We start from the raw sequence: 14565 nt of genomic DNA on the forward strand, positions 1-14565 counted from the left end.
GGGCCGGAGCACGGAACATTCTGGACGCTCTAGTGAGGTACTTATACTTTATTGGTGCCAGTGTCCTCAGTTCACCTTTGGAAGTACTCTTAACGGCCAAAGACAGTAAGCGCCGACCCATTCTGAAGCGCGCATAAGCCTCTTTCAGATCTCATGTTTTATTTTAAAAACTGGGATGAATTTTACATTCTAGTCCATAATGTATCAGCTTGACTTTTTATGCAAAGATGTCCTAGTTATTTTCAGCTGAGCAAAAATGACTCCAGGAGTGCAAAGCTCATTGGTCCTCTGGGTGGCGCTTACCACCGCCGTGTACATCACACCCGCCCCGTCCCCACTGGAGTGTGTCTCTTGGCGAAGAACAGCCAGACGACCACAGGGAGAGTGTCACGATCAGACTTACAACATGGGAAGGTTGTCGTACGTGGAGGGTGGGTTGAAGGTGGGGAAACTACAGACAGGGGGGTAATGAAATCCCAGATTTCATGCAGTGGGAGTACTGAGATCTAGGAAATAGGATTCGCATGACCGGTGGCTTCACTAGATGTGAAAGTGGTGGAAAATGAAGGGTACAGAGAACTTCAGGACGATTCCCCAGTGTCTGACTTGAGCACTGAGGCTGGGAATACAGAAGAGAGCAGTGGGTTTGGTGCCCGAGGTGTGGATTGCATTGAAGGCCTTGCCAGGCGAAAGGATCCGATTTTAATTGGCGCTGTGGGTCCGGAGAGGGCTTAGGGTAGAAGTGATCAGCATGGAAGTGGCGGCTAAAGCTCTGATGGTAGATGAAATTGCTGAGAAATAGAACGCAGAGTGTCAGGAGAAGAGGGCCAGCCAGCAAGAGATCTTGGGCAACACCACTATTTAAAAGCAGAGCAAAGAAAACAGTCATGAGAAAAATGGCGAGGGAGGAATAGATCCAAGACGGAATATAAGGACGACCAGTAGTTCCAAATCGTCCCGCCGTCAGTGCCTGCAGGAGCCCCACTGGACTTGGTGGGCCTTCGATTATTAAAGACATGGTGACCTTAGTGAGAGCAGGTCGAGTACAGGGGGCAAATCCCGATGCAGCTGGATTGAGATGACCTCGCTTTCAAGAAGTTGAGCTTTGAGGGAGTGAGTGTGTTGGCTAGAAAGAGATGCAGGGTCATGGGGGGAGGATTTTTTTTATTAAGTGGTTTGGTTTGGTTTTTAAGATGGGAATAGATGCACAGTTACGTGCTGACAAAGAGCCGGTGTAAGGGAAGAGATGCTACGAGGCCTGCTGCCTTACACACAGGAAGTACGCTGTAAAAACAGCTGTCTGATGAATGACTGTCTACTGTTAAATTTCTCGCTCTCAGTTCCACAGGTGAAATTTGTATGTTTTATGGGCTGCCTGCTCTTTATGCTCTTCATACGCAATCGCGGTTTATTAATTTGGGGGGTGTCATTTTGTAGCCCCAGAATATTCTGCTGACAAGTGACTCTCCACTGGGTGACATTAAGATCGTTGATTTTGGTCTTTCACGAGTACTGAAGAACGGCGAAGAGCTCCGGGAGATTATGGGCACCCCCGAGTACGTGGGTGAGTATTCCCGAGAGCTGCGTGCTTTGTGTTGGGGTCAGGCATCACCTTCACTGGGGAACCCACATGTGGCGTGATGAGTGGTGGGGCCTGCCGTCCACTGTGGTGAAATTCTACCATCAGAGGTCCCTTCCTTTGTATTAAGTTAAAAAATGGAAAACTTTAAAGAGTAAGGTACCAAATTGGCAGTCCCTTTCCTGCAGGGCTAAGAGAAGCCGAAGGGATTTGCTTCTACAAGGAACAGGAGAGGATGTCAGGTTATCTGAGGGTGGAAGGATATTTAACAAGCAAGGAGCTTTCAAGAACTGCAAGTTGGTAGAATAAACACTGTGAAAGTCATTGCAAGCCCTGTGATTGCACAGATGTGGGAAACAGAGGGCATTCTGCTGGGTTGATGCAGGGCTGAGAGCTTCTGGCAGAAAGAAAAAGAGAGCAGCCGAAGTGATGAACCATGGCTTCTCGGTTTGGTAGAAAAAGTGGTAAACTATGACTTTTTGGATAGACTGGAAGGAAAATGGAGCATAAAAGAATTAGTGGTTGGATAGGTTAAAGAAAAAGAGAGATTTCTGTAGAAGAGCAAAGCAGTAAAATAATTTAAAGGTGTGACCGGGGATTACAGTTTTATCATTTAAAATGTCCGAGCAGAAAGGGCTCTTTGTGATTACAAGGCCTTGGATGTAGCTCTGCAAGGTCAGCTTCTTTAGACTACGAGGTCGAGAAGCGCGGGTGCCAGGCTGGTAGGGTCCTGCACATCAGTGTGGAAGCTGCCCAGGGTGATGGCAGCCCGGGGAGGAGGATGGCTTTTGTGTCCGTGGGTGAGAGCATCATTGTGACCAGGAGTAGAGAAGGCTGTGGCCCGGGCCTGGGGGGAAGAAGGAGATCTGCCTGAGGGCAGAGGTGTGAAGTGGGCGGACACCTCTCCTTCTGGAAGTCCTGGGGGCGTGGCAAGAAGAAGGTGAAAGGAGAAGAGTAGTCCTTGAAGGAGCCCAGGATGGTGGGAATTTATGTAGGAAGGAAAAAAGGATTCCAGGGGGACACAGAAAGTCCCAGGCGACAGGTCGGGTTGAGGAAAACAAAGCTATAGGGCAATGACAGTACAAAAAATACTTTGAAGTTTTAAAATACTTTCTAAAGTCCTGCAGTTTGAAACAGCAGAGCCTTTATTAATTAGGTAATAAAAGATATCGCAGACAGAAAAACACCCTTCAAATATTGTGTGTTTTTTTGTGGACTAGAACACAATTTCCAGTACACCAACTGGTACGTCTCACGACCGCTGAGTTAGCGTTAGGAATGTGGCTTAACATGCCGCTGCTTCGGGGGAAGCGCCGTGAGGAACGGGAGGCCTTGTAAGCTGGAGGAAGGACGGGAGGCTGCGGGGCGGAAGGGCTGTGGGCCGAGACGCCGATGGGAATTACTGCCCTGAAGGAGTTCCTGGGGGGCTGTTTGTTTTGTTTCCCTCCGATGCTTTCTGCTCTTCGGTAAATTCTAAATTTTCTACCAAGAGCTTTTTTCCCTCCAAAAAACAAAGCTGTATTCTTTATGATAAAAGCAGTACAAGCCCAACCCCCCAAAACTACAAATAACTCAGAAGGATATAATACAGAAAAACAGGCGACGCTCCTGTCTCTTCGCCTGGCCTGCCTTTTAAAGGGGGCCCCGTGCCCCCCAGCCCCGCCCCAGCCTATCATACGCAGAAAGGGCTGCCTGGGTGTGTGCCCCTCCGCACCGGCCAGCTGCGGGACCTCGGTCCCCAGATCTCTCTATACCTCACGGTCCTCTGTCCACGAAACGAGGCTGTGGAAGTCCTACCTCACTGGATCTGCTCCATCACACTCTCACGTCAGCGCTCAGCACGTAATAAACACTCAGAAAAGGAAGCTAATGTTATTTCCTTCCCCACTCCTCCCACCATCTACTGCTCTCTCGGCTCTGTTGTACTTTTTCCCCACCAGTAATTTGGATACTCTGCATTTGATTTTAAGTTTCCTGGTAGTGTCTTTTAAAACTTTCTTTTTGTTTTCTTTTTTTGGCCATGCCGCATCACTTGTGGGATCTTAGATCCCCGACCAGGGATGGAACCCGTGCCCCCTGCGGTGCAAGCCTGGAGTCCTAACCACTGGACCGCCGGGGCACTCCCTCTTTTATAACTTTTAAATAACAGTCATAGCCTCTGCTTCTCAGCTCGACAGCTTCAGATAGAAGTGGGGACACCAGTATCCCCTACACCTCCCGCTCTCCTGTTCTGGGGCAGGCTTATCTCCCACTCCTAATGCATGTGCAACTTTCAGCGTTTTGGTTTTCCCTAGAACATTTTCATTCCCTTTTTTATTGTAATTACCCCTGTTTTTTAGGCTTTGATTTTTAAATGGTTTCAGTACTTATTGCCTGTCTTTTCATAGCCTAGTCTTCCTATTTCTATACTTTTGAAAACATTCGTCTTTTGGTTGACTGGATCGTACCAGTGAGTAGTCTTCAGGGAGGATTTTCCTGAATTTCCCGTGTCCTTGCACACTTGGGACTGCCTTTCTGTTACTTCTCTGGCTGGCAGCAGTCTAGTTAGATATTATCAAGGCAAACTTCTTCTCAACCCTGTAGGTTGTCTTTGTTGTTTGTGTGTGTGATGCATGTCCTCCAAGGATGCCCAGGTTGTTTCTAACCTTGTTGACTGACTTTGTGTTAATGGGTGGGCATTTTAAAAGCTCACTGCAGCCACAGCATAGAGAGTAGATCAGAGGGCGGGACCAAGTGGGGGTCAGGGGGCACGTGCTGTAGACTGGGGGGGGGGCACGATTTAAAAGCGGGAACCTGATGCTTGATTAGATAGAGGGTGTGGGAAGAGGAAAGTGTAAAAGTTGCCAGTTTATATGGCAGTAGTTATGTATTCAGATATTTTAAAAAAAAAAATACTAGGACCCAGCATTGGAGGATAGAGGTGCAAAAAGCAAGCAAGTTAATTATAAACATCTAGTTAGACTTTACAGTAATGCATATTGACTTATAACGTGAACTTATTTCATCTTAGCCCAAACCTTGACAGTGTCTTAGTTTGATATTTAAATTTTTCTAAGAGCAAATTTGGCAATTTTTTTCCACAAAACTAAATGTTTTCTTTTGTTTCTGATACTAGCTCCTGAAATTCTTAGTTATGATCCTATCAGCATGGCAACGGATATGTGGTGAGAATTATTTATGATGAATTGATCAAATTAGTTTTAAGAAATGAATATGATACTAATTTTTCTTACATTTTCATTCTGGTTTAGGAGCATTGGAGTGTTGGCATATGTCATGCTGACGGGAGTATCGCCTTTCTTAGGCGATAATAAACAAGAAACGTTCCTCAACATCTCACAGATGAATTTGAGTTATTCTGAGGAAGAATTTGATGTTGTGTCTGAGTCAGCTGTTGACTTCATCAAGACACTTTTAGTTAAGAAACCTGAGTAAGTATTCGTTAATATCGATCTCTATCAATTTTTGAGCAGTCTGCTCTGAACAAAAGCAGATTAACAACTGAAACCCCAAAGTGAAGACATGAAAGTGTAGACATGAAATTAGATGAAACCTTTGGCTTCTTACATCTGTTGAAAGAAAAAGTGGCAAAAATGAAAATGTTTTTTAGAAAATGTGAACTGCACCTCAGTATAACAGATATTTGCCATCTGTTCTTGGTCTTTCAAAGGGGCTTTTCAGAGGTAACTTAAAATACTATTTTTCTATGTTGTGGGGACGGCATTTGCATGCAAATGCTAAAACTTTGTTTTATTCAGGAACCACAGTAAGATCTTTGTGGTTCATATGTCCCAAAATATAATACCTTATGCTCTAAGTTACAGTTGAGGCTTTAAACTACTTTGTCCTAATTGTAAAATGTGTATCTTTATCCAGAGATCGCGCCACTGCTGAGGAGTGTCTGAAACATCCATGGCTAACGCAGAGCAGTGTTCAGGAACCTTCTCTCAAGGTGAAAGGAGCATTAGAAGAGGCACAGGCCCTCCAGGAAGGCGATCCTGTGCCTGAAAGTCATTCAGATACTCAGAAGCCGGAAACCGAGGAATCCGTCGTCACAGAGGAGTTGATTGTAGTTACTTCATATACTTTAGGACAGTGCAGACAGTCTGAAAAAGAGAAAATGGAGCAGAAGGCCATTTCCAAACGCTTTAAATTTGAGGAACCTCTGCTGCAAGACATTCCGGGAGATTTTATCTACTGAGCAGTATTTCCCTTTAGAACTTTAAGATTTCTATATTGGAAACATTATTTATGGACTTCTGGCCAAATGGTACATGTGCTGAAAGTGGATGACCAGGTGTCACTGGTAGAAACTAAAATAACTTTGTCAAACTTGTGGAGTTAGAGAAATCAAGCCAGATTTATAAAGTTGCCAACCAGGAGGTTTAACGGGTAAAGTTACCTTTTTCAGAGTTCTTTTTAAGAAGGGAGATGCTTGAACCTTTTATTTCTGCATCCTGTTTCTCCAGAATGAGAATGTGTACGCAAAGATATCTGTAGTCACTTTCCTTAAAACTCCAAGTAAAAGTGCCAAAATTAACATCTTTGTAAATCTGTTTTGCATTATTCATATCTATATCTGCATATATGTATGTTGATATTGTTACTAAAATTGATACTTTTTCACTTTGGATTTTTTGAGGGGACTAAAATTTTAATTTAAATAAGTATTTTGCAAATTTCTGAGACCTAGAATAACATCTGCTAGTTAATAATGTCTTATTTTTATATTTTGTTACTGCTCTATGTTGACTTGACTTGGCTTCTGTTGTCTGTTTTCTTCCTAATGCTTTGCAGCCTTATCAGTGGAAAAGCCTGTGGCTAATTTTAGGTTTTTTCTTCAACATCACTAGTAAGAGTGGTGGTGATTTTTCACCTCTGAAATTGTTCTGGTTTTCAAGGTCAAAGGTTAAGTCACCCTGTAATGTTAACCCAGTGTTCGCTCCGCGTGTCCTTCATCACACCTTCCTTGTCTACCCTCTTTCACAGGCTGCACCCCTGCCGCCTCCTCACACGCTTGTCACCTGACTTTGGTCTCTTGCGAGAGGCAGTGTGATCTGATCAACACAGTGGTGCTTCGGTCAGTGAGAGGATGCTATTAAGTTGTTTTTGTTAATAAAATCCCCAGGAATCGGGGAAGAAATATAAAGCATATTCATGCTGGCCATCGAGCCTCTCTGCTTGTGTTGAATTTCCTATTAGCCCCCAAGCAATACTAGGAAAAGTGGTAAGATGCCAGAATATTTATAAACCTTTACTTTGTTCGTAAACGATTTGACATTGGAAACTTTGTCATTAGGGAGGTACCCTAAGACTTGTAAGATTTATAAGAATATACTCAGTAGCATTTAATTTACTTAGGAGTGAACACTTCAGCTGTATCTGGGCCCACAGTGAACAAATTCCTATTTAAAAAAGTGGACATGTAAAAGCGTATGCTGTATAACTTAAAGCAACTAAATCTTCTTACACAGAACAGTCTGCGAGTCCTTATTTACCTTGTATTAGGTGCTTGTATCGGGTGAACATGACTTGTCTGTGACTTGTGTGCACGAAGCGTGTGCTCTGTACCGTGAGCTACTCGGACCCATCCCTTCGCAGTCCGCTAGGGTGTCACGTGGTGCTTTCTTCCCAGCCTGGTTGCTCAGATGTCAGCCTCAGGACCATGGGAACCCCTAACCATCTGTTTTCAAGTGTGTGTAGGGTACTGGGCTGGACTTTCCCATGCGTGGTCTGCACGAGCTCCCAGCCCTGCCTTGCAAGTGTCGCAGGCCCTGTGTTGGTCCGACACCATCAGGTGAAATTGATTAGGCAGTTCGAACCCTCTGTTTGCACTGTTTTCTCACTAAATTGGCCTATTGATTTATACAGTTTCTTGGAAACGAGCATTTCTAAACAAGCTCTATAAAGAGGAAGAGGAAATTCTGCTACAGTGGCAATTTTCAATGAAAACCCACGGCCACAATGCTAAAGCCTCAGGTAAGTCTTGAAAAGAGGTAAAATACAATTTTAGGCAAATTTTTATAAATACCTCCAACAAAAATAGGAGGGAGGTGAGAAAAAAAATCCACTATTTGAATGACACATTTTTATACTTGATGAATTTATTCAGTTTTAAAATCATAATCGTGTGGACAACAGTTAGACTTTTTCCAAGCCATTTTTATACTGTATTCGTAATACATTTAATGTAATTGCTGTATCTGTAAAAGAAAAGAAAAATAGATGTGTTTTCTTTTAGCTGGCCACTTTGCCATTTGCAGTGTGCAGCTGTCCTTAGCTGCTCTTGGTGCCTTGAATTTAGAATTGTACACTGCTTTTTTGGAAGCACTTGCACTGGTAAAGGGATATATTGACATTTTTTGGTGTCCGTCATATAAATAGAGCATAAAGAGTCTTCACAGTATTGGACCAAAACTTTCTGTTAATTACTAACCAACTAGCTCTGTTAATTTTTCTTTTCACTTGTTTACAATGGACTAAACTATTCATATCCATGCAATTTAGAACTCCAGTTTTAATTATAATAAAATTCAACATTATCATATTTTAGCTTGATGAGAAGTTATGAAATACGCAAAATGTAAGTGGTTTTAGTCAACTGGGAAATTGTGTTTTAATGTTTCATTTTGTTGTTTTCACATGAAAAGTAGGAGAATATGGCTTTCTCTCATAGTTACAGAGGCACATCAGATGCTAATTGTGGTGTATCTTAAACTTTTCCAACAGACCTCAGTTTGGAAGAAAGTGTAGGAGAGAAGAGGTCGCTTAGAGGCTGCTGGACACGAGGTGAATGCTGTGCGGCTCCGTCCACGGAGGCCTGAGCAACATCGCTCCCTGCCACCGACATGGATCATCTCAAGGTACCAAGAAACAAATCCTAAATACATTTTAAGCTCACACTTGGAGAAATCTGAATTAGACTGATAAAATTAAAAATACGATAGTATGGCTCAAGGTCATTTAGCACTTAGGACCTTCAATTTGTTACAGAATTAAAAGAGCTGGATTAAAAACGTTAACCTCAAGAGCCTTAATTGCCAACTATGCTTTTATTGTCGGAGGGGATATGATTTACAAGTTACGAAGTGTAAAGCTCTAAATCCGTACCAGCCTCTCTCGAGCTTGACAAATGCACGTATTCAGAGAGAGGGAATTAATGGCACGTCCACCCTGCCGTGGCTTTCACTCAGCATGATTTTGGGACTCATACATATTGGTGCTTGTATCAGCAGTGTGTTCCTTGTTGTTGCCATGTGGTGCTGTTTGAACACACCAGCTTATGTAAAACCATATCTCTGTTCATGGACCCCAGGGCTGTTGCAGGTTTTGTGTCTTACGAATAAAGCTGCTATAGATATTCTTTTTTCTGTTGTTTTTGTTTGGTGTTTTTTTTTTTTTTTTTTTTTTGGCTGCATTGAGTGTTCATTGCTGCTGCTGCATGTGGGCTTTTCTCTAGTTGCGGTGCGCGGGCTTCTCATTGCAGTGGCTTCTTTTGTTGCGGAGCACGGGCTCAGTAGTTGCGGCATGTGGGCCCTAGAGCACGCAGGCTTCAGTAGTTGTGGTGCGCGGGCTCAGTAGTTATGCACGGGCTTAGCTGCTCGGCGGCATGTGGGATCTCCCCGGACCAGGGCTTGAACCTGTGTCCCCTGCATTGGCAGGTGGATTCTTAACCACTGCGCCACCAGGGAAGTTCAGATATTCTTGTCCAGGGATTTTCTGTGGACACGTTTTCATTCCTCTTAGATTAAACAGGAGTAGAATTTCTAGGCCACGGGAGAGATGGATATGTAACTTTTTAAGAAAATGCCCAACCATTTCTGAAGCGATTGTACTGTTTGCCACTCCTGCCAGCAATATATGCAAGTTCTCATTGCTTCACATTTAGTGTTGGCCATCTTTTTTATTTTAGCCACTCTCATGGGTATGTGGTGGTATCACAAGGTGGTTTAATTTGCTATTCCCTGATGATTAGTGAGGAACAAACACTATTTCATGTGTTTGTTGAACCTTTTTTGTGTCGTCCTTTTTCTCCCTTTTTATTAATTGGATAGTGAGTTGTGATAATCTTTTATATATTCTGGATACAAGTCCTTTATAGGATTTACATGTTACAGATATTTTTTTCCGACTGTGGGTTGTCTGTTTTCTCAACAGTGTCTTTTGATGAGAAGGTAGCTGTAATTTCGATGAAGTCCAATTCATCAATTTTTGTTTTATATGGTTAATACTTTCTGTATCCTCTTTAAGAAGTCCTTACCTACCCCAAAGTCACGAAGGTTTTTTTTAAGCTTTATAGTTTTAACTTTTATGTTCAGGCCTGCAATCCACTTTACACTTTTGTCCCCTTTGGTGTTAGGTAGGGTCAAGTGTCCTTGTTTTCCGTATGAATATGTAGTTGTTCCAGCACCATTTGTCAGACCAATTTTCCTTTACGCATTGAACTGTTTTGCTGTCCTTGTCTCAAATCATCTGACCGTATGTCTGTGGATCTACTTCTGCACACTCTTCTGTTTCATTAATTTATTTGCTTATCTTTTTGTCAGAACTTTGTAAGTCCTGATGTCAAGTACAGTAGGACTTCCAATTCCTTCATTTTTCAGACTGTTGTTTATTCTAGGTCCTTGGCATTTCTGAAGAAATTTTAGCGTTGGTTTGTCAACTTCTACCAAAATCACCCCCTAAAAAAGCCTCGTGGGATTTTGTTTCCGATTCATCTGTCAATCAATTTGACTTTTTAACAGTTCTCCCAGGCTGTGAACATAGTGTGTATTCCCGTTCGTTTATTTCAATTTTTCTCGGCATCATGTTATATTTTCCAGTGTAGAGTCCTCGTACATCCTTTGCGAACTTTATCCCTGTGTATTTTGTTATTTGATGCTATTGTTTTGGATACTCTCTGTTTTTCAGTTTTGGTTTTTGACATTCCTAATCCTCCAGTGGTCAGTTTTAGCTCACTGTGCTTCATCAGACCTATGTTATAAATTATTCAAATAAAAATGAGTGTCATTTTCTTTTGAAGCTCTTCATTTAAAGTCTCGGTCTAAAGTTTTGTTGGTAAGAGTGGAAGTAAGTCTGCTGAATTGAAATTCATGGTAACAAAATTGGGAAGGAATAACATCCCTCCTAATTCTCTCAAAGTAGAGAGGAGGTAATAGAATCTCAGAGGGAATATGTGGTTTGCCCAGGATCTTAGCAGCTGCCGGCAAAACAGAGGATAGAATCGTTGAGCTTTCCAGGGCTTTAACCTCAGTGGAGTCTACCTTGGGCTACATATTAATGTCCATAAACAATCATTTTTTTAAAATTATTTTTGTGTAGCTTGATTGTGGATGAATTTTTGTTAATGACTGGAGGATAGGTAACCTGAGATTAGGCTGGTACAGAGGTCAGCACATTATGCCCTTGTGGCGTGTTTGGCAAATGAAGCTTTCTTGGAACACAGCCTGTTCATTTACATTTGTCTACAGCCGCTTTCATGGGAAAACCCGCAGGGTTGAGTAGCTGCAACAGAGATCTTATGGCCTAATCAGCCTAAAATAGTTACTCTCTGGCCCTTTACAGAATAAGTTTGCCAACCCCCCTGCCAGGCTCTTGTAATCTAAACATATTCTAAATAGGAGATATTTCCTATTTCAAACCAATACTGACACAGTCCTTTGGGGAGCAGTTCATTTTACATGGCAGAATAATCTTAGGACTTTGCATTCATTCTTACAGTTTTTATTAAAACAAGTGAGTTTTATCTACTAAAACTAAACTATTTTTACTAAATATGTCATCAGCAATAGTATAACAACATTTTTACATAAAAATGTTCTCTTAGTTTCAATACACTGATCGTTTTTCATGAAAATTATTATCTCTCGGTTATCTCCATTACTGTAAAGTGACCAGTTTTCTAATAACTTGTGAGAGAAATGTACCTAGAAGAAAAAAAAAAAAGATATTTAGGAAGAGAGATGTTTAATCCTCAGAGAGCTGGAGATCCTTCAGGAGGGAAGGATTATCACCTCGTCTTTGCCCCTTTCAAAGCAGCATATTCAGTGTCCTTGTCCTACACCTTAACAATTATTCCAAAATACAAAGTTTTTAGACTTAAAAGGAGTTGGAAAGATAGTAGTACAGACACATCTTGTGTAGTTGTAGTACAGTGCTAAAACCAGGAGGCTGACATCCAAGCAGTGCGTGTGTACAGTTCTATGCCACTCTATCACATGTAGTTTCCTGTAACCACAATTTAGATACAGAACTATTTCATAGCAACAAAGATGGGTTGTGTCAACATTTTACCAGTTCAGGTAAATAGTACATCAGACAATGTTATACGTTTTGTTTCCACAACCAAACAATTCCTGAGATAACTCAAGAGGAGAAGTCAAGTCGATCATATTCACCCATGTTTCTGCTCTTTCCATTGTTCTTCTTTCCTGATGTTCCAAGACTTTTTTTCCTCAACATTTTCTGTTTCAAGAACTTCCTTTTGTCATTCTTTTAAGGGAAGTCTATTCAAGCAAATTCTTTTTGTTTTCCATCATCTGGAAAGTCTTTATTTTTCCTTCGTTCCTGAAGAATAATTTTATCAGATGCAGAATTCAGAGTTGACAGTTCTTTTAGAACTTGAAAACTTTTGTGCCATTTTTCTGGCCTCCACGGTTTATGAGGAGACAGCTATCATCTGAATTATCTTTCCCCTATAGGTAAGGTGGTATTTCTGCCTTGCTGCTTTCAAGCTTTTTTTCTTTGCCTTTAGTTTTCAGAAGTTTGTGTTATCATAGATTTCTTTAGGTTTACGCTGTTTAGGTTCCACTCGGCTTCTTAAATATATAGGTTTATGTCTTTTGCCAAATTTGGAAACTTTTCAGACGTTAATCCTTTCAAATGCTTTTTTCAGCCCCACCTTTCTCTTCTCCTGGGACTCCAATGACATGAATGCTAGATTTTTTTGTTATAGAACCACAGGTATTATTGTCGGCCTGTTTTCTCTGCTCAGATTGGGTAATTTCTATTTTATCTTCAAGTTCCTGATTTCTTTCCTTCTTTTCAAGTTCAGATTTTCCTGGTTCTTGGTATAAAAGCGTGGTTTTCTATTGTGTATTGGACGTCTGGTTTTATGTCACGGGACTCTGGATCTTGTCTAAATCTTCTGTTTTAAAAGCAGGCTTTTCCTGACACCGCCATACCGGTGGGTGAAGCGGGGATATGTACACTGCCTCCTCACTGCTGCCAGTTGGGGGTGAAGGTCCAGGCTCACCACTTGGCCTCTTCTGACACCCAGGCAGGGGGAGGGGTACCTCCTTACGGCTTCCCACTGAAGAATAGGGGCTCCACTGATGCCGCGGGGGGTGGGAGTACCAGCGGGCAGGAAAGGCGGGTGTAGCTCCCCTGGGCCTTCTCCGCCACCACACCCTGCAGAGGACGGGGGCCAAAGGGGTGGGCGGGGAAGGCCTTGTTCTAGCTGAGTAAGGGGAGCAAGTCTCGGCTCTCCACCTGGCCTTTGTTGACAGGCTAGGGTAGGGTTGGGGCCATGTTTTTTTCCATGGTGTCTGGCTAGAATAGGGCGATTACTGTGTGAAAGTTCTTTAGCTTGAGAAAGCAGGCTTTTCTTGGCTTTTGTTGTTGCAGCCATTGGTGTTTCTAGGCTGCTGGTTTCACCAGCACCTAGTCTGGGACACATGAGGCAAAAGAAAGCCCAGGGAACTCACTGCTGTTATCACTTGGGTCCCAAGATCCTCGGCCAATCTGCCTTCTTTTCATTTTTCAGTGTGTTTGATAAATGTCTAGGGTTTTAGCTGTGCTTAGTGGGAAGAATAGGGAAACGTGTGTCTACTCCATCTTGTCCCTCCTGGGGGTTTTTGCTTTTTAAAGTTGACAGTAGGAGAACTCCTTCTGTGTATTTTAGATTTAAGCAAATTAGTAAATACACCTCGGATTATGAGAGCCAGGTTTCTCTCTGTTGTAGAAGGAGTGACAAGTATGGGAAGGAGGAAGTCTCCAGTGAGTGTGTGTGTGTGTGTGTGTACGCACGTGGGCACTAACACTAGACCACTGAAAGTAGTTTAAAATTTCTTGAGGTTCCTTTTTGCCATGAGGATATATCCCACCAAGGATGTTGAGTCAGAACTGTTTGAAAGTCACTTGAAATATTTCTTCTCTGTGTGGTTCATTTGTTTCAATATTTTAAGAAGTATTTTAAAGATTTTTTTCTTTGTGATTTTATTTTTAAATTATGTAAAAACAAAAGAGCATGATTTCAAAGTCAAAAGTGTAAAACAAGGTACATTCAGGAAAGTACAGCTTCCATCCCTGTTTCCTACTTACATCCCCTGGCCATTTGTTTACTTCCCCAAAGGTAACTACTTGTATTGATTTTAGTTATTCTTCCGTTGTTTCTTTTTGAAAGTAGAAGCTAACATATGCATATATAAAATTCCTTTTCACAAGTACAGACTCCTCAACTGTATGGAAGTCAAAGTTTATTTAACCCATTCTCTATCAATGGAGACTTGGGTTGTACCTGGGTTGTTTACAGTTTTTTGCTGTTACCAATAGTGTTACATTAAATAACCTTACATAAATGGCATTTTGTATTTTTTGCCAGTGTACTTTGGGATAAAATCTTAGATGTGGGATTGCTGAATAGAATGGTAAGTGTACGTGACATTTTTCTAGGTATTGTCAAATTCCCTCCCACAGGTGTTGCTTCATTTTGTCTTTACACCAGCAATTTAAAAATGCTTATTTCCCCACAGCCTTTTGAGAAAATAGGTTCTCAAATTTAGGGATTATTGCCAATTTGCTAGAAGAAAAATGGTATCTTCCTGTAGTTTGAATTTATATTCTTTTTAAGAGTGAGGTTGACCTTTTTTTTTTTTTTTTAGTGTGTTTGAGTCACTTGCATTTCTTTTCTGTGAATACATAATATCTTTTGCCCATTTTTCTATTGGGTTACTGTTTTCTCAACTTTCACTCTTTAGAAATTAAGG

The 14565-nt window shown here is 41.7% G+C and overlaps 1 protein-coding gene across 1 annotated transcript in view; it reads left to right on the plus strand.

The window, feature by feature from the left end:
• Positions 1-7045, plus strand: part of STK17A (serine/threonine kinase 17a) — a gene marked incomplete at its 5' end in the record, with an annotated part of 37956 nt that extends 30911 nt beyond the window's left edge. The window contains 4 exons of the mRNA XM_082661462.1: positions 1438-1564; positions 4695-4743; positions 4831-5010; positions 5456-7045. Coding sequence (XP_082517588.1) covers positions 1438-1564; positions 4695-4743; positions 4831-5010; positions 5456-5780 — 681 coding nt within the window. The 3' untranslated portion in view covers positions 5781-7045. The remainder of the gene's footprint in view (positions 1-1437; positions 1565-4694; positions 4744-4830; positions 5011-5455) is intronic.
• Between the last annotated feature and the right edge of the window lie 7520 nt (positions 7046-14565).

This window comes from Grampus griseus (assembly GCF_964374135.1).
Source record: "Grampus griseus genome assembly, chromosome: 9".
In the NCBI taxonomy this organism is placed as follows: Eukaryota; Metazoa; Chordata; class Mammalia; order Artiodactyla; family Delphinidae; genus Grampus; species Grampus griseus.